This window comes from Falco biarmicus, chromosome 13 (assembly GCF_023638135.1).
Source record: "Falco biarmicus isolate bFalBia1 chromosome 13, bFalBia1.pri, whole genome shotgun sequence".
NCBI classification, from domain to species: domain Eukaryota; kingdom Metazoa; phylum Chordata; class Aves; order Falconiformes; family Falconidae; genus Falco; species Falco biarmicus.
The window spans coordinates 22,036,362-22,055,107 of NC_079300.1; the positions used below are offsets into that span (position 1 = coordinate 22,036,362).

The 18,746-nt window shown below is 38.6% G+C and overlaps 1 protein-coding gene across 2 annotated transcripts in view; it reads left to right on the top strand.

The window, feature by feature from the left end:
• SLC25A36 (solute carrier family 25 member 36) overlaps nt 1–18,746 on the top strand; it is a 35,615-nt gene that overhangs the window by 10,294 nt on the left and 6,575 nt on the right. The window contains exons 2-5 of one of the 2 annotated variants that reach the window (XM_056358084.1): nt 444–614; nt 5,373–5,450; nt 9,650–9,750; nt 17,206–17,272. In XM_056358084.1, coding sequence (XP_056214059.1) covers nt 444–614; nt 5,373–5,450; nt 9,650–9,750; nt 17,206–17,272 — 417 coding nt within the window. The remainder of the gene's footprint in view (nt 1–443; nt 615–5,372; nt 5,451–9,649; nt 9,751–17,205; nt 17,273–18,746) is intronic. The other variant, XM_056358086.1, reaches the window with a different exon arrangement.

Consider the following 18,746-nt stretch of genomic DNA (forward strand, 5'->3'; position numbering starts at 1 on the left):
TTTAGTTTTATTAAATTGCCACACCACAGTTTTTACCAGTTTTAACGTGTAGCCCTATATGTGTAGTGCTTAAATCTTTTCTGCTGTTAAGGATATTTGGCACTTGGTAGTCAGGCAGACACTAAATATTTTTTAAAAAGTTAAAATTTACTGTAAGAAGTTAAACATTTCAGGTACTGAGCTACTTTCCAGAACAGATTTGAACCACACATATTGAAGACTGTGCACCTTCACTACTTTGGGAAACTTTACTTCTGTTTAAATTTTCACTCCAAGTTGGGTTAACAAACTGACTTCAAGGACAAATAACTGCAGCATTGTCACATGTTCCAACTGTTTCTTCACCTTTTGCAATTTGACTGTGTTGAGTAGAATGTTACTTATGTGAATGTATCATTCAGTTTCTTTTCTAAGAATGTGATGATCCTGTTTTCTTTTTGCAGATGTGGCGGTACTGTTGGTGCAATTCTGACATGTCCACTGGAAGTTGTGAAAACACGATTGCAGTCCTCCTCTGTGACGCTCTACATCTCTGAAGTCCATCTCAACACTGTGAATGGTGCTAGTGTCAACCGAGTAACTAGAGTTTCTCCTGGACCTCTCCATTGTTTGAAGTGAGTGTACAAGTTACTAGGTTTTTGGCTTATTTGAGGGAGGGAAGAGGGAGATGCTGAACAAATCCATGTGAAAGATTCAGACCCTTAGGCCTGTCATGATGCTGCCATGAGATACTTTCTGTATTTTGCCTTTTAACTGTTATTGCCACATTCCACTTTTCCAAATTCCCTTCATGCTTGGGTTTGTATCTTGAAGTACCCAGAGTGTATGTACCCTGTACAATTCACAACTCCAGACTACATCCCCAAAATTCTCTGGGAGCACTGTAATGCTTAAGTGCCAGGCTCTGTTTCATTCTGGAAAAGTGTTAGTTTAAGACTTTAAACTCTTTTGTGTCCAAATCATAGATGTTGCTGAATATAGAGGCAAGAAGCCCTATGAAAATTAACTCAGTTTCTTAGTCTCTCCCAGCTTTCATCATTCTACACCCTTCCAGCCTTTTGATATCTTCTGGTGGAAGTAACTCTTTTTTTAGAGCCAGTAAGAGTTAGGTAAGGCCAGACTTTTCCATAATGTGGAATGTTTTGTTTGCGTAGTACCTCGTTGAATGGGGACTGCCTTTCCTTTCCTTGCCACCAGTGCTTGTGACATTCAGTAGCCAGCTGGAAAGTTGTATGGCCACAGTTAAACTGCTTGTACAGACCACAGGCAGGGCTCACTTCACTCTGAGGGACTCAAGCTTGCCAGTTATGGGGAGGTACCTTCAGTATTTGGGAATGAGGGGAGTTTTCCTCCAAAAAGCACCTACTACTGCTTCTTGCATTAGAAAAAATTTGATAAGACTCAGACCAGCAATCTTCTATCCCCAATTAATCAGTGAGAACTAACTGGTACAGAGCCCCTTCTGGCAGTTGCAGATTTTGGCTTAATCTGATTAGAGGATAGGATTTGCTTAAATGGAGGTTGTACTCAGGTAGCTTCTTGAATGGAAGGTGGTTCTTATTATGGAACTGTTTGAATTTGGAGCCTTTTTACATGTAAGAGTATGATAGGTGAGTGTGTTGGGAACAAGTATGTGGGAAGGAAGTGCTCAGATTGTAAAAAGGAGAGCTCCATCCAAAATAGTTGCCTTATCTGCTTCTCTTGGTGGAAGTTGAGCCCTTCGGTGTTTTCCCTGAATGTTATGAATTTATCTTCTCTTTAGAAATCTATCTGAATAGAAGGATGAACAGATGGTTTTTTTCATATGCCCCTTTGCTAGAAGCCTGCTATGCTTTAAACTCATCCCTAAAACCTACAATAACTTGGTCTTCCCAGGAAGCAAATTCAGACTGAGGCAGAGGTAGTCTATGGTGAACTTAACTGGTAAGGCTTGCTTGTTTTGTGGTGTTTATTGAGTTTGTTAAATCTGCTTCTTAGACATTTGTTTGTTTATGGTACAAGAATATGTATCTTCTGCTTTTACTCTTTGCTTAGATGTGTTTTCTTCAATGTTAGTATCAAACAACTGAGAGGCCAAGTAACTTCTCCATGCTTCAAGTTCTTTAAATACAGTAAATATGAAAAAATGCCAAATGACATGGCAATGGACTGTGACAGTAAAAGTCATGGAACTATAGAATAGTTTGGGTTGGAAAAGGCCTTAAAGATCACCTAGTTCCAACCCCCTCTACTGTAGGCAGGGACAGCTTCCACCAGACCAGGTTGCTCCAAGGCCAGGCTGGACGGGGCTTGGGCACTGCCAGGGATGGGGCACCCACAGCTGCTCTGGGCAACCTGTGCCAGCACCTCGCCACCCTCAGAGTGAAGAATTTCTTCCTTATGTAACTGTTCTTGGTTAAGGGACTAGGGCTGTTTAGTGGGGAAATCAAACTGGATCCCTCTTACTCTCATACCTTTACTGTGACTTGATATTTTCTGGCTCATGGGTTTCAGAGTTTGGTTGTCTCTTCTCGTACCAAATCCAGTGCAGTGCTCCAAGGCTTACCATACTCGGCCTAAAAGCACAGTGAATCAGTTACTTGATGTCAGAATTTCAGTTAACAGAATGCTGTGGAATCATTTCTGCAACTTAAATGTCAGAGTGACTTCAAAGGCATCGCTGTCAGGAAATAGAAGAACTGGTACAGGTGACTGTATCCTCTGGCAACAAAAGCAAATTCCCTTATTAAATATCTGGTGTATATCATGCTGTGAATGCCTCTCATAACTAACCTTGCTGAGTTTACACCTGAGGTCTTGGTGATGGGAAGACAGGCTTCCCTGTGTGATGTAAGCAGGTTAGCTGAAGCTGTATGGAGCATTTGTGCTGCTCTTCTGACCATGGATTTGGCATTTACTGCTTTCAATAAACAATGCAGGCTCTGGGATCTGCTCTTTAATGCAAAGAGTTTGTCTTATTTCCAGTGTAGGCTCTGGAACTCCTCCAGCTGGTGTCTGTGAATGCAGAAGGGTGTCGGTAACTACCAACGTTATAATCGTGTCTGCTGCAACCTTTCTAACTCTGTTGCTCTGTCAGGTCTTGGGACGCTGTAGATCCAGAATAAACAAATAGATCTGATACATGTCACTCCAAAGCTTCTCTTAAGACACTGAGGTTCCTGCTGCTTTGTGTACATGTATATGTGCATATATACATGTGTAATACATAATGTGATGGTAGTAGTGATTTTTTTAAGCGTATGCAGGTCATGTTAATTCAGTTCAGCTTTGCTGTAATCTGATGCTGTGCCCATGCTGAGTTCTGGAATATGGTAAGATTCTTCCGAATAATTCCTTCTGTAAGTACTAGAAATGCTTTCAGGATGACAGACACATCTAGGTAATTTGTATTTCCAAAGTGCTTTTGAGTATGTGTTCAATTCTCCAGTTATTGCCATGGAGCAATACTACCCACATAGTGAAATCATAACTAATTTTTATGGGCATGAAGCAGGACACATTATGTACCAGCATTCCTAAATAGTGATGGTAACTGTGCAGAACCACCATTTTATTTTTGCATACTGAAAACAAATGTAAATTTCAGTTTGATTTAGTGGAACTGTAGTGAATCAGCTGCTGGAAATCAGAGTAGGTTTGGAATCTCCTTCAGTACTATATGTGGCTTTCACCTGTTTGTCCTGATAGTAAATTCCAAACAAAACAGCCATTTATACAAGTGTAGTTTTCTTTATTGAGTAATTGACTTCTTGTTAACCTGCATGTCTCTTTGAAGAAGAAATATACAGGAGAACTATTTGTGTGTATTGGCCAGTGTTTCTAAATCAGTAAGCACAAAGTTCTGTTATGCAACAGTGAGGTAGTTAATTCTTAACTTTAAATCTGGTTCTAAAGCAATTGCTAGAGCAATTTGCTGTAATGGGATGCAGGTAGTCCTTGTGTCTCCTTCCATGTCCTACCACACTTTTTAAAAATAACATCTCTGATGAGCATCTAGACTGCTGGACAGTTGATTTCACTAAAACTGAACACTAATGATTATCCTCTTACTGTGCCGGTGTACCTTGCTGCATAATGGTTTTCAACTCTTTTTTTTTTTTTAAGTTAGATGGGATAGGTATTCCAAACACTTAAGTACTAGTAATACCTCACTTGAGACCTCAAGTTCACTGCTGCTATCCCTGTGTTTCTCTGTAAATCCCTCATGGATGGATGGTGACACCCCTGCCACCGAAGAAGTCTTTTCAGAGCTCTGTTTATAGTGGAGCTGGTACTACAAGGTGTTAGGGCTGTACTGTGGCTCTTTGCATGGGTTACATTGCTTTTTCAGTTCATTTCAAACTGAAGTGAGTTACCTTGCATGAAGAGGTAAGGCTTGTCTTTCCTGTAATGAGTCGAAAAAGAAAAGCTACTGGCTCTGCAGCACAGCAGCAGTGCTTGGGTACAAACACACAGTTCAGAACTGATAGGGGGGTATCTCTTGCCAGCCGTAGGGAAGGGTCACTTCTTGCATTGGAGGCTTCCATTTCAATTTACTGTTGTCAAAATAATCACTGCATCCTATAGAAAGAAGAAAGCAAAGAGTGGGTTCCTAGATAAATGCTCAGTGGATTTAAATAATTCATGGGAATGTGGAAGGCAGGACTGTCTGAAAGGCTGCTTTCCTCTAACTTCAGACATGTTACTGAGTGTACTGTTGGTCATGTAGAATCAAACCAGGATAGCACACACAGAGCCATGCTGAGGTTTCTTTTTGGAAGAGTAGGTAATAGAATGCAAAAGATGTCCCTGGGTGGGCATGATAAGCAGTGGAGCAAACATCTTACTGAGCTGCTCTCAGAAGGTGTCTGACTTGCTGTAACTGTACCTTCATAAGTCTCTCTTCTCTTGCCCTCACTCCCTGTCCTTCCCACCCAAGAAAGTTCCCAAACATTGGGAACTAAAGGGAGATGAAAGGAATGTGGAATAGAATCAAATAATTTTGTCTACTGAATGATGTACAAACCTACAAGAATGCAAACATTTCCATGCATAGTAAGGTCTCCCTGGTAAAAGGACACTCTCTTTGACTTCCCAATGACAGATAACTAACTACCTGTATGTATGTCTACCTATCTTTGAGGTAAACTTGTGTTGACATCATAAGGCGTTACTTCTACATTTAGTTCCTGGGTTTGTGTGGTATGTCAAGAAATAATGGAATTTTATTTTATGCTGATTCTAGGAAATAACTTTTTTTTTATGGTCAGTACTACATTGTCAGTTATGAAGTTTTACACAGAGTAAAGCTGAAATTAATGTGGCTATGGTGGTCAGTGCATTTCTTAATTTTGATATGAATGTTACAGTATTGTCACTTTTTTGTTTTCTAGGATGATCTTGCAAAAGGAAGGTCCTCGCTCTCTGTTTAGAGGCCTGGGTCCTAATTTAGTAGGCGTTGCTCCTTCCAGGTAACTACAAATGCATACAGTAAACAATTTTGATGAAATCTAGGTTGATATACATTGTTTAAGGGATTTAAGGTTCATTGAAGCGGATTTTGTATCTGCAGTTGTAAATACTTCATAGCAAATAACCCTTGGTACCTGGGGTAATTAGTAGTATGAGAAGCTGAGCCATACATATACTCTGCAGCTCCTGTTCCACAGCCCTGCACCAGCTGTCTCAGCATTTACTGTCCTGTATGCTAACATAATAGTATTTACTGTTGTGTGCTATGCAGAGTTTTGCCTAGTTAAGAAGGAAAACACTTAAGGAGTTGCACATGTAAACAAGAAGTTTGTACCTTTGGAAATGCAAAGGTAGATTTAGCTTCCAGTTAATCAACAGTGTGTCATATTCAGGAAGCAGTTGTGGGACTGTAGCCTCAAAACACCGGGTTTGTCTTCCTGAATTCTGGTGTAGCACAGACTACTGTACCCCTTCAGAAGGAGACCTTGCAAAACTTCAAACAGGCCAAGACTGGATTGGGTGACACACTTAACAGCTGTATAAAATAGAAAACAGATCAGCCGTGGGTTGGACTCCAAAGGGTACTGGGCCAGTGTCAGAGGGTGCAGCAGATGAGGATGTAAATCTGATCTAATTGACAGTGGTATTGCTGCTGTCAGTTGCTCTGCATCAGCACAAATACTCTAGGCCATTCAGCCGACACAGGCAATCAGAACACAGCGCAGATTATGGCAGTTTCAACTGACCCTTACATAGAAGTGTTAGCCTAAACAGTCCAAAAATAGAACAATACCTAAGGAAGAGGATGGAGACAAAGCTGTGCAAAACGAGTATAACTACTTAGTCCTGGATGATGCTGTGGTTTTCTGGCCTGGTTTTGTTCTTTTATTTTGTTTAAGAGAAGAGACTTTATGCAGAGGGAATATATTCCACAAAGTTTTTCTTCTTCCCTTGATTTAGTGCCCTGCGTTTGTTTGTTTTGGTCTGAAGAGAAGACATTCCTGTCTTCTGTACACCCAGCTGGGGAATATCTTAACTTTTCTGGTTTAAGGTCTTGGATGCTTCTTAAACTGGACTTTCCATTCAGCATTGGTCTATCTTCTACTTAGATCTGACAGAGGAGGTGTTGCGTAGACCTGCATGAGTGTCACATTAAGAAGGGGGTTTCCTCAAACCCTTTATATTTGATCGGCCTGTCAGTCAGTCTCCCAAGACAGATGAGACCCTTGTGTCAGACCAGCCTGTCTGCTACCTGCGTTTTGGCAGCCCGCTGGATCGGAGGGTGACTTGACTGACCTGTTCGGGGACCTCCGCTGACAGTGTCACCGAGTCACGTCCCTTCTGTCAGCTACTGGGATCTCTGGCAACTTACACAAAATGAGCTTCAGCTGAAGATCTTTGTGATGCAAAATGCAAGTTTGTGACAGAATAAGGTTCAGAGATTGCCGGTGCTAATACAGACTGCAAAGCAAGCTTGAAGCAATACACCTGGTAACAGCTGGCATGGTTGGCCATAGAACAAAGTTCTTGCCCGGCGGGAGTCCCTGTAGGGGAGAAGACGGGTTCAGCCCGTCGACTGATCCCAGAAGTGAGGATGGAGTCTCCCCTGCCTTCTCCCCTCCTTTCCTTACTTTTTACACTTCATGGTACGTTACGTATTCATCACCGCGCACAGGATTGGTGACAAGTTTCTCGCTTCTAGCGCAAACCAGTGCACATCCTCAGACTGCTCTGCTGATGTGTTTTGCTCGCTGCACAGGCTCTCCGAGCGGGGTTTTCCCTCCCTGGGGGGCCGCCGTGTGCGTGTGCCGTTTGAGTCGGAGGTTGCAGTCTCCCACCACCACTTTTGCCTTTGTCCTACTTCCACCTTAGCAGCTTGGCCAGAACTTTCTCACGTGGAGGCTTCTTTCTGCATAATTTAGATGGGGAAAAGAACACCATTTATCTGCTTTCCCAAGGTTGACTCCCTTGGGATCAGAAGCCCTTTCAGTCATCAGTTTCGATGACTTTAGAGGCTGGATCAGCTTGACCTAAACTATGTGCACAGAAATGTTCAGTACATAGTTAAACACTAAATCGGAGTTTGGTAATTTGGGAGCGTAGACAGCAATTCCCCCCTTTTGGAGTTATTTTGGCCCAAGAGCAGTTACATTTAGGTGGAGCTTTAGTGATTAGTCGTACATATCTTTGTTGCGGATTGGTATTGCGTGCCCAGTGAGGTGTGGTGGTACCTTGGAGGCAGGTAACTTTGGGATGGAGGCGTGTGTTAGCGTTACAATGAGATCATCTCATCCACGGAAAGCAGTTTCACCACGCTTGGTAGCGCAGTAGCAGGCACCTTCTCGTCTTACCAGCTGTGGTACCAGCAAGTTGCCGTTCCTGCAGGGAGTACAGCAGAGCCCGGCCGCGGTGTCTCCGCCCCACCCTCCGTTATTCCTATCGGCCTGTGCCAAGCTGGCAGAGTGTCACATAATGAGCTGTGGTAAAGGAGATTTGGTGCATGCCAGCCATCCTGAAAACAATAACTGGATTTTACCCTAAAAAAGCTTTCTGTTATATTATGCTTCTGTTAGGTCTCAGTTTTGTCTAATTACCCACCAAAGTAATTTTACCAAGAGTAAGAGAAAAACTTAATTCAGGAATCGGAGTACTTTCATTTTAGCAGATTTTTTTTAAGGATTTAGGAATACCTGAGGTATTTCCTGATCACTAATCTAGCATTGTTGTTTAGAGAAGCTGTAGTATTTCCAGTAGCGTTCTTTGTTCTTGGCATCAGTGGGGTATCAGCCCTTCCTAATCTGAAGAGCCTGTACTTTTGTTAGTCCAGTCTACTCTGAATGTTCAATAAATGTATTACTTGTTTAATGGCAATTTTTATACAAAAATGTATAAAATTTTATAAGTGACTATCCTCTATTAAAAATACCCTCAGTAGCAAAAACCCTGCTTGATGGTAAATATTATGTTAAACCTTCTGATTTCCTTCCCTTCTCCCCCCAGCTAAAATACTTGGATTGTTCAACCCCCATTACTGCCCCATACTAAAAATGTCAACTCGACACAGTGTGTGAAGTCTTATTTCATAAGCACATCCTCATTTCCCTCCAGCTGACTCGGTTTTCATCCAGTACTTCATTTCAATTAAATATTGGCTAAGTGGATTTAACAGCAGCTCTTTGTTTAAATAAGCTGTAGGGAAGCATGTTTCATAACACATCCAGTATACTTAACTTAGTTCAGATTCCATTTTCAAAATTGTGCCCATGAAGCAAGCACTTTATCTTTTTTGTAATAAAGAAAAACATGTTTGCACAGCTAATGAGGCTAATGTTCTGTTCATGAAAACTTGCATGTTCATTTTCTCTCTTGTAGAGGGGTGCCTGTAAGTTGAGGGGAAAAAAAACCAAACCAAAACAACAAAACAGTTAGAACCTTAAATGTGTTTTTTAGGTGTGCTGAAAATAAGTTTTTAGCTTTTAGGAAGGAAACATTTTTCATATTTTATTGTATTGGCATGTTAAATTATGTCTAGCTTTGTTTTGATGCTGTCACAGACTTGAATGTAGTAAGAGTTTACAAATTAGTGTATTCAGAGAGAAAAAATCTGTTTATTCTCGATACAGAATTAAAGGAACAAAATGGGGATCGCAGCCTAACAGCTGTTCTAGCATTTAAAATATGTGTTTATAACTGCAAGTTAGAAAGTATAACCACAGGTTACCAATGTTTACATCTTAAATGCTGGAATAATATTATAAATATTAAGTGTGCTGTTTGGCTTTAGAAAAAAGCTACATGCCTGTGCTATTGAAATGAGTTTAAGCCCATTAGAACAAATTTGATCTGCTATTAAAGAAATATAGAATACTTATTTCTCAGTTTGGTAGTGTTTTGTTTCCCTGGCTAAACTTCCTAGTGTCACAAAAGTCACTGCCGTATTTCTAATTATCTGTCCTTCCCCTCAGTAATTAGTTGAAGCTGTTCTGGAAGAAAAAGTTGTAAAGGATGACCTTTTTAGTCTTTTCCATTCCTAAAGTAGTCCTACTACTTCTGCAAGACTTACTCCTTGAGTAATTTTTTTTACTGAGGAAGTAAGACTTGAACCAAGATCATCTTGAGTTGATCAAGTTAATGGCACTGCTCCTAAAGGATATCAACACCTGAAATGTAACATAACGTAGATTTTTTCTAATTTTAGAGCGATATATTTTGCTGCTTACTCAAACTGCAAGGAAAAACTGAACAATATTTTCAGTCCAGATTCTACCCAGGTACACATGATTTCAGCTGGTGTGGCAGGTAAGGATCTGTAACTTTTTAGCTTCATTCTAGAGTCATATCTACAAATGAGAGGTGGCAATAAATGTGCAAAAAGCAGAACAGAAAACGTTCTAGTGATTGAATGATCTGTTTTTGTAGTGGTTACCTCCTTTGGCCTCTCATTAAACAAGCTATCTGGAGAATATGTGCATGAAGCTTTGCATTTAGTGTTAATGAAGATTGTGTGTGTGTGAGTAGTCTTTTCCCAGAAAACTTGCATGCCTGCTTTTTCAATTCTGAGTTTATGAAATGTAAAATGCAAACTTTCTAAACAGTAACATTTTGCTCTGCAAGCTATAAACACCATTGTTTGCACTGAACTGTAGTTTAATGCTTCTTAATCTGTTTTTTTACCATCACTTTCTGTTACAGCTTTGTATATCTGACTTATTTTTGTCTTTCGGAAATACGCCTGCAGATACTTGTATAAATTATAAGTAACACCTCCTCATCCTTTCTTTAAATACCAGTCTGTGAGGCTTGCTGTATCACTAAAGTGACATAGAAAAGCAGATTCATGTAGTTTTCATATGTTATCATTTCTGGAAATTGTTGTTCTGTATCTGCAGTGTAACTTTGGTATAATTTAGCATCTACCAGTATTTTTATTGCTTGACTTGTATGTTCTGTTGTTTAGGATCATTAACAAGGGGAGTTAAAGGCAACTGAGCTGAGTTAGAGTTGTGCTGGGGAAATCAAACTTGGGCCAGCAACACTTTACCTATTATTGCCTGTGTCTTTCCTACACAAAAACAGATTTTTCAAAAGTGTTTCCTGTGTAGGTCATAGACACTTCACAGATTACTTCTGACAGTTTTATGGTAGCCTGTTGAAGTTTCTAATTCCTCTCAAATTTTACATATAGTATGTGTAATGTGAGTACTAGCAATCTGGAATGGACTTCCAAAGGTGATGTCAGAACAATCAATAGGATTAATTTTCTATTTAATAGTTGCTAATAATCTCTTAGAAAGAAATTGTTATGTAGTGTAGAAAATAAGTGACGTTAGCTATATACTTAAAATAACATACTAATGCTCATATCTAACATGTGAGAGATGCCATAGCAGTTTTTCATAATCTTAGAGATGTTAGGAGAGCTGTTTTGTCTTAAATGGGCAAAATAAGGTGCTCAGATGATGCAGTATTTTTTTATCACCTGGAAATGTGTATTTTGTTTGTAGGTGAACAGCATGGGGAATGGGATGGAAGGGAATTTCATGAAAAGTTCATCCTAATCAGTTAATTGCTCCAAGGAAAAGGAATGGTCTTCCGTGCTTTGTCAAGGGGATAAAACATGGCTTTAAATTTAGGGGTGGTGGTAGGGAGAAGGGAGGAAGTATGGGTAATAAACAAGTCTATCTTCAATTGAAGACAACTTATGTAACTCACGCAGTGCTGCAGACAAATGAAAGTTCAGAATGTTCCTTATCTTTGAAGTTACTGCCCTCATTCTGTAATGAAAAGAACACTTACAGAGATGTGCTGTAGTGATTTTTTTTTTTCCCAATTGCTTGCAGACACACTGTAGTTTGTCAAGGGGTTCTGTATCTGCTTGTTAACTTGCTTCTCTTCCAGAAGGCTGGTATTATGCATTTGTACTTAATGACTGCAGGAGACTGGGGTAAATGTATTTGAGCCTTAATTGCTGTTGGCCTCTTCTATGTTTGTACATAAGTCTTACTATTGAACAACTTCTGTGGCTGTTACCTTTCTCACACTTACCTAGTTCTGCAGTTGTATTTCTAAACTGTATAGCCAATGAAACTGAATGTCCAGTGCAGGCTCACACTGCAGGTCACAGCTTTCTCTCTTTAAATGCCTTGGCGCTGTACACTGCAGATAGTCTCTGGAAGACCTTTAAAAGAAGGTTCTTTAATTCCCAGTACTCAGTACTCATGGTATTCTGATTTATATGAAAAGGACTGTAGTTAAAATTAACAGTGCTTTCTTGGGAACGTGCTAACCTTGTTTTTGTAATTCTAATATATTTCAGAAAATGCACTTAAACCAGCTATTAACAGTTTTACCTGCAAGGTTTGTATTGCTATATGCTGCAAATCAACTTAAGGAAATGGCAAAGTTAACAGGGACAAGATCAAATGTGAGCTCTTAATTGATTGACTTAAACAGGTTAACACAGAAGATCATCGTGATAATTGCTTTGGAACTTCAGATTTCTGAACTGGCAAACTGGATAAACACTTGTAGTAATTAGCAAAAAATAATCGGTATTGGTTTTTTCTTTTGCAGCTGCCATTGGTTTCAGTAAGGAATTGAGTAACTCAGTCTTAAATGGGAGGGGTGTTGTTTGGATATGACCTTTCTGTTACATAAAGACTTCTAATACCTAATGAGCATGAGGTGATGTTTGCACTTATAAAGCTTTTCCTGTAGGTTGCAAAACACAACTATGCAAAAACACAATTAAAAAAATCTGCTGTAGTATTTTATGAAAGTACTGTAAGTAGTGAACTTTAGTCGACTTTAAAGACTGTTGACTTGTACCTTAATACGTAAGTATCTCAGACTAGATGATCTCATTGTTAACTAACTTTATGCACATGGCATTTTTGGGTGTGAGAAGCTGAGGTACGGTATTTTAAGCATTTTTGTTTGGTTTTAGGCCTGATTCTTCCTTCTCAAGATAAAACATGTATTTTTGGTTTCATTAAGATTCTTCTAGTAAGTGTTTTATCCCAAGGAGGATGAATTAAGCTACATATTAGTAACTGATGCCTTATGCAATTAGAAATTAATGTTTTTATCTTGCTGTGTGTTAGCTTCCAGCATATAATTCATATCACCTTCATACCTAAAATATCTGTGTATTTACATGGAGAAATACTCTGCAATCTTTTTTGCTTACTTCTCGGCATATCATGTGGTTCTTTTTTGCAAACCTGGACAGTGAATATATCTGAAGCATAATATGAGAGCATTTGCTTGTGTGAAGGTAGTCTATCTCTGTACGTTTCTAAGTTAGGCGAAATTCTCAGATTCGCTATAAACTCTGCCTTCTTGTTGCACTTACTCAGCCTTTTTTGCCACAGAGAATAAAAACAGAACTGAATGAGATACTTGATTCTTGTATAGCTTTCTGATTTGCCTTTTTAATGATTTGTAGCCTCATTCAGACAATGTGGTTGCAAATCTGCTGCAGAACTACTTTGTCTTGTAATGCTATTGCTGTTCTCTGTAGAACTCTACTGGCAAACCAACTCAAATGTAGATACTTCTATTAAAAAAAAATTGGGACCACTTTATTACTTACAGAGTTACCATGCTTTTGTAACTTTAGTAGTATGTACAGTTACTTAATACCAAATGAAATGCACATTTAGTTCATTGATTACTGATATTAGAAAGTTTGATTTCATAAGGCATCTATCTTTTCATTCCTAAGATAAGGCTAGCTTTTTTTGAATGATATTTTGGAGGGAGTGGGGAAGGAGGAGGGTTCACTCGTAAATTTGATCTATAGGTAAGTATTCGGAGATATAAAATTGAACTGCTGCAAATGAGCAGAAATTTCAGTACTCAGTGCATTTTACACAACTATTTTGATATCTGTGGCCTGTTCTGATTATTTTTCTTTCTTTTTTTCCTAAACTTTTACCTGAAAACAGTTAGATCTCACAATAACTAATTCACAAATCCTTCCAATGGGATTCGATTTGTACACGTGTGTCTGATGAGGTCACTGCTTGTTGTTATGATACAGAAAAGCCTGTGTCTATTTTAGGCAATTACTGTACATTTCTCCCGTGAAAAGAGTGAGATCGTGTCATCTCATGCTCCCCATCCGCAGGTCACTTCCTGCAGAAATATGGACTAACTTAAACCTCGTGAGTACTGAACTGAGCGTCTCTTGCAGCCTCTAGTGTAAGAACCACACATTGGGTTTGTAATATCTATTAAATAAACAGAATAAGGGGAATTCACTTTTCATTATCTTAAACTCAGATGATGTGCATTGTGCAAAGACATCACTTCTCCTTAACTCTTAAGAGTTATTTTTTTCTGTGCAGTTCAGGGGAAGGTGAAAAATGCCTTTCACTGATAGCTGCTACCTTACTTAGCTCTGGCTAATTGAAAGTCCCTACTGGATTAAACAAGGCCTTTTGGTTTTTTCAGTGTCCCAGAGCTGCCTCTAAAATGCTGCAGCTGATATTCTTTGTTGCCACGTTATTTCAAAGACCTCTTTTCTTTTTCTTTTTAATATGTATATAATCTATCTGTCTTTCTGTTTTCTCCTTTGGTTTGTTTTTGTTCTACTACTTTGGATTTTTAATTCAGCATTCCATATTCATATGTGTCTTTATCAATTACATTGGCTTGTAGATTAAAAAAACCACCCTCTAACCTTTGAAATATGATGCATAATAGGAATACCTGGGATCTTACCTGTCAGTAGCTGGTATAGCTGAAAAAGTAGATTGAGACAATTCTGTCTGAAAGTGGGATACAATTTCGTAGACAAAAATAAAAGTGAGGTGCAGGGGTTTATGGTATTGTCAAATTAGCCTACACTTCTAATGAATCTGGAATCTTTGTTGAGGCTACAACACATTGAAAAGCATTGTAAAGTTCACTGAGACTTCTGAAAAAAAAAGGAAAAGGAAACACTTAAGCTTCATAGCAGTTGTTGAAAGCCCCCCCCCTTATTTTTTAACAAGTACTTTTGCTACAAATTTTCTGTATTTAAAAATAAAAGCTTATCAAAGATCTCAAATGATATATTTCATGTTTTGGAGTGCTTTCCTTGGTGTCAGCATCACTCAGCTTGTAGTTCATTTTTCTTCTTCCACTATTTACTACGTTACCTATAAGAATTGAGCCATAGTCATTTTATTGTGAAACCTTAATTATCAAAGGCTCTTTAAATTGAAAGCTTTGGTATGAACTGTCATGCAGCTTGGGCTTATGACAGCCCTAAAAAAAAGTTGGTTATGTCACTAAGTGTCTGACTCTACTATTAAGGGTGTTATGCTTAAAGAATGTTTAGAGCAACCCAGGGAGTGCAAGTTTGGGCAGGCTAGGCTGCATCCTGTGCCAACTACCCTTCACTGGCACTTTCCAATATACTCTTTTCCAGCCTGCCTAGAAGTATCAGGCTGCAGCAGTGGATGAGTATAGTCACCACCGCCTCTGATATCACTTATGTGTTTCCTGTTCCAGATTTGGGATCTACAGAGACTGTTTTTTGGGAGGTTGAATAGGAAGGAGAAAGGCTTGAGCAGATAATGCTGTAACATACAGTCTAGCTGTACCAAAATTCCAAAGCATGCCACTTAAATAGGAATGCAAAAGATTTTTTTGGTCTTCACTTCTAACTAAGAACTAGGAGAGATATAAGAGCTGATTTTGTATCTTAGAGAGAAATATTTTCTGGAAAATGGGGTGTTTGTAGAGGAAGTCAGTAATTCTTTCCCACCTTCTTTAAAAGCATTTGCAGTCGATGTGCCCTTCACTGCACAATAGATATAGAAAGATTCTGATTTGAAGTAAAAATTTAAAGATTTCTTGGTTCTAATATAAAGACAAAAAATGCAAGAACAATGTTTCCTTACAAGTTTAGTTCAACCAAGCATCAAGTGCTGTTGGAAGCAGTGGAGTTCTATGGCATTAAGTGACAGATCAGAAGGGCACTGAACTACAGAACCTTTTTTTGCAGATGTAGTATGTTTTAAAAAGTTTCTGTGCCTTGTTTTGGCAGAGTAGCTCCCTGATGCTTTGAGTTTCAGCATAATTACTTGCCTACATGAAATGCAGGTATAAAACAGTTCTGTCTTGTTAGGATTTCACTCACATCATATATAGGGCTATATGTGTACCTAGACATAGGGCAGAGGAGGGGGGGGAAGCCAACCCTGAACCTTTTATATACCAGAGGAAATTATTTAGTTAAGAGGTTTGAGTCAATTGAAAAATCTATTTAATCAAAAGATTAAACAAATCTCTAATGTGGTTTTGCTATTTTGGCACAGAAATACAGCTAAATCTTAGTAGCTGCTAAACCTTGTAGTTTGTCTTTAGAACTGTAGTTGAAAATCATAATGACCTAATTAAGATTTGGGGGTGAGGGTAGAACAAACTTTAAAGCAGTTAAGATCCCCTGGCATTTCTCTTAAGTATTGCAGTCATTTGTGTGCAATGTAAACCTAGATTGTGATTGAATAGAAGTAACATGTATGCGAGCAGTTCTGCTAAATATATATATATGTAAGCTGTTAATGACCTTCATAAACAAGCTTATCAATAGCCTGTTTGTTGTATAAGTATTGTGCACCAGATATGCACTGAACAAGGTAACTGTTGCTTTCCCACAACCCCAGTCCATTCCCTTGCAGGAGGGCAGCATGTCCTTGTAGTGATATACAAGTGATGTATGTCACTTAGAAAGCAAGTGTCTAAATTTATCATCTCTTGCCTGGCCATGTTCCAGCTCTTCCCTTTTTCCTCTTCTCTCCTGCAGACGTGACACCTCATTAATGGTGCATGTGTGGTATTACAACTCTAGATGTTTTTATTTTACTTTTATTTTTTTCCCCGCCCCCCCCAGAGCTGCCTCTCACTTAGCTCTTTTTCTTTCCGCGGTTGTGCAGAAGTAAGACTGATTCTTACTTCTTTTCTTTTTCAGTTTTTAATTTCTTTCCTCTTCTCTTTTTCTTCCTTTTCTTTTTCTTTAGCAGACTGAAAATCAAAGCTTTAACTTCTAGCCCTTACGCAAGCCTGAATAGTTGCTGTCTGTCTGGATAGTTAGAAGTCATACTATTTACTTTAACAATTTAAACACTGACTGCTTGTAAAAGTATTCCTAGGCCAACCAACAATCTCTGCTTTGATTTCTAAATAAAACTTTAGTGCTCAAATTTAACTGCTCTTTTATAGTTAAGTGTTAAAAGGTCTCTTAACTTACAGTAATACATGGCTTTTAACTGCACCAAAAGTAGTATTTATTCAGTCTGCATGCTTTTAAACTCGGATTGTATTTCAGGTAGCTAATTAAATTGACACAATGTTTTATACCATCTCAAATTGCTATAGCTGTATCTGCAATGCATTCTTGTTGATACATTTGACAAATTGGCTAGTATTAGTCTAGCTAGCTTTGCTGTTCTGTGGTGTCAAAACAGGGTTGGTATGATTAGATAGGCAGAGAAATGTACACAATTGGGCTTATTTTATATGGGACGTCTCTTACTAAGAATCAAACTTACTCAGTATTAATATAAAACTTTAAAAATAAGCTAAATGTTTATTGGCTGTATGGATTCATAAAATGTCAGTGTAGGACTACAACGCGTACTGTCTAAAAATCAGTATAGTCCGAGTTTTTGCATCCACTGTACCTTACTGTGTGCGATTCGAACTTAGATGCAGTTGCTGTTGTGATTCTATCACATCTAACTCTTTTTTTAAATATTTTAGGTTTTACTGCGATCACAACAACTAATCCCATTTGGCTAGTAAAGACACGATTACAGCTCGATGCAAGGTATAGTAACAATGGGAAATATCACTGCTGTGATAAGATTTCGCTTACGTGTTCTGAATCTGTTCTGCACCCTAAAATGGAATGATTCTTTAAATATCCAGCAGCTTAAATTTGAAAATTTTGTCCTCCTCTGTCTACAAGATACACTGTCATTTTTCTTTATTTCAATCTCTGTGTTCTAAGGCTGCTTGAGGCACTATGGTATACTGGCCAGCAAACTGGAATGGATTAAAAGGTTAAGTCTCATTAAAATAACATTCTACCAACCATATGCTTACATTTTCAATCAGTGATACATTCTTTGTTTATAGCTGTTGAGCTAAACATTCCTGAAGTAATATTTTAGCAAAAGTTTAGAAAAATGCCTGAAACATCCTGGTTTACATTTTTTTACATATAGTAAGCTTTAACCTATAAAAAGAGAAAGACTGTTTTCATAGATCAAAAAAGAGGAATTGTTCTAATGCAGGAGAGTCAATAGAAGTTGTTTGGACTTATTACAGAATCAATTACAGAAATTTATTATAATAAAACTTGAAATAGAATTTTATATAAATATGGAGGAAGAAAGACCATTATGTAAAACTCTAGGGAGCGACTGATGTGGTGCGAGTGTCTCAGTGCAACTATCTTGTTCGTTTTATAGACTTCCTTACTGAAAGCTTAGCATGCAAGATAAAATTCTTTCTGTGGCTATCCTTAATAAATGTATTTAGGATGAGCCACATAATCCTATTTGGAGATCTGTTGGGCTTTCTATATTAAGTGCATATTAGCATTTTTTCTCTTTAGCAGGGATATTGGCAGCTTCAAGATGACCCTAGTTAAAATCTCACAGTAAAACTAGTTCTGGGATGTGTGGGGGTTTTTTTTGTGATGCCATCATATGGTTGGGTGATAATTTCACAGCTAATTCCAAGGGGGTTTTGATGTTATGTGCAACCTGATGGTGTTTGTGTCTCTGCTTGTTTTTTACTGACTAATCGGTTAAATTGCTTAAACTATAGGGCTTTAAGGAAATTAGGGAAAATTCCAGATTTCTTGTAAACATTGTCTGTACATTTTATCAAGCATGTTCATGTGGGAGAGCTAATTAAGGATCTTCCAACTGTGCAGGACACTAATTACATGGGCTAGTCTAGCACGTACTGCATTCTCAGCTCTTCTAATTCAGTAGTTGTTAGAGGCATAGAAACACTTGGCCTGTGGGATTATCATGGCTTGATCTTGTTTCTGTTGAAGTTCCTAAAAGTTCCTCTGATCCCAGTAAGAGCTGGAGAAGGCATGTGTTCTGTTTCTAAAATGAAATTCCTTTGGCCTTCTTGCATCAGAAGAGCTAACTCTTACAGAAATTTGTCATTGCACTTGTCTAGGTGTAACAGGGACGCATGGGGACTGGGTGCCGCTAGAGCTGCAGCTGTAGGTCCAGCTGGTCTTCCTACCAGCTGTTCTTTGACTTTTTTTTTCCCCCTTG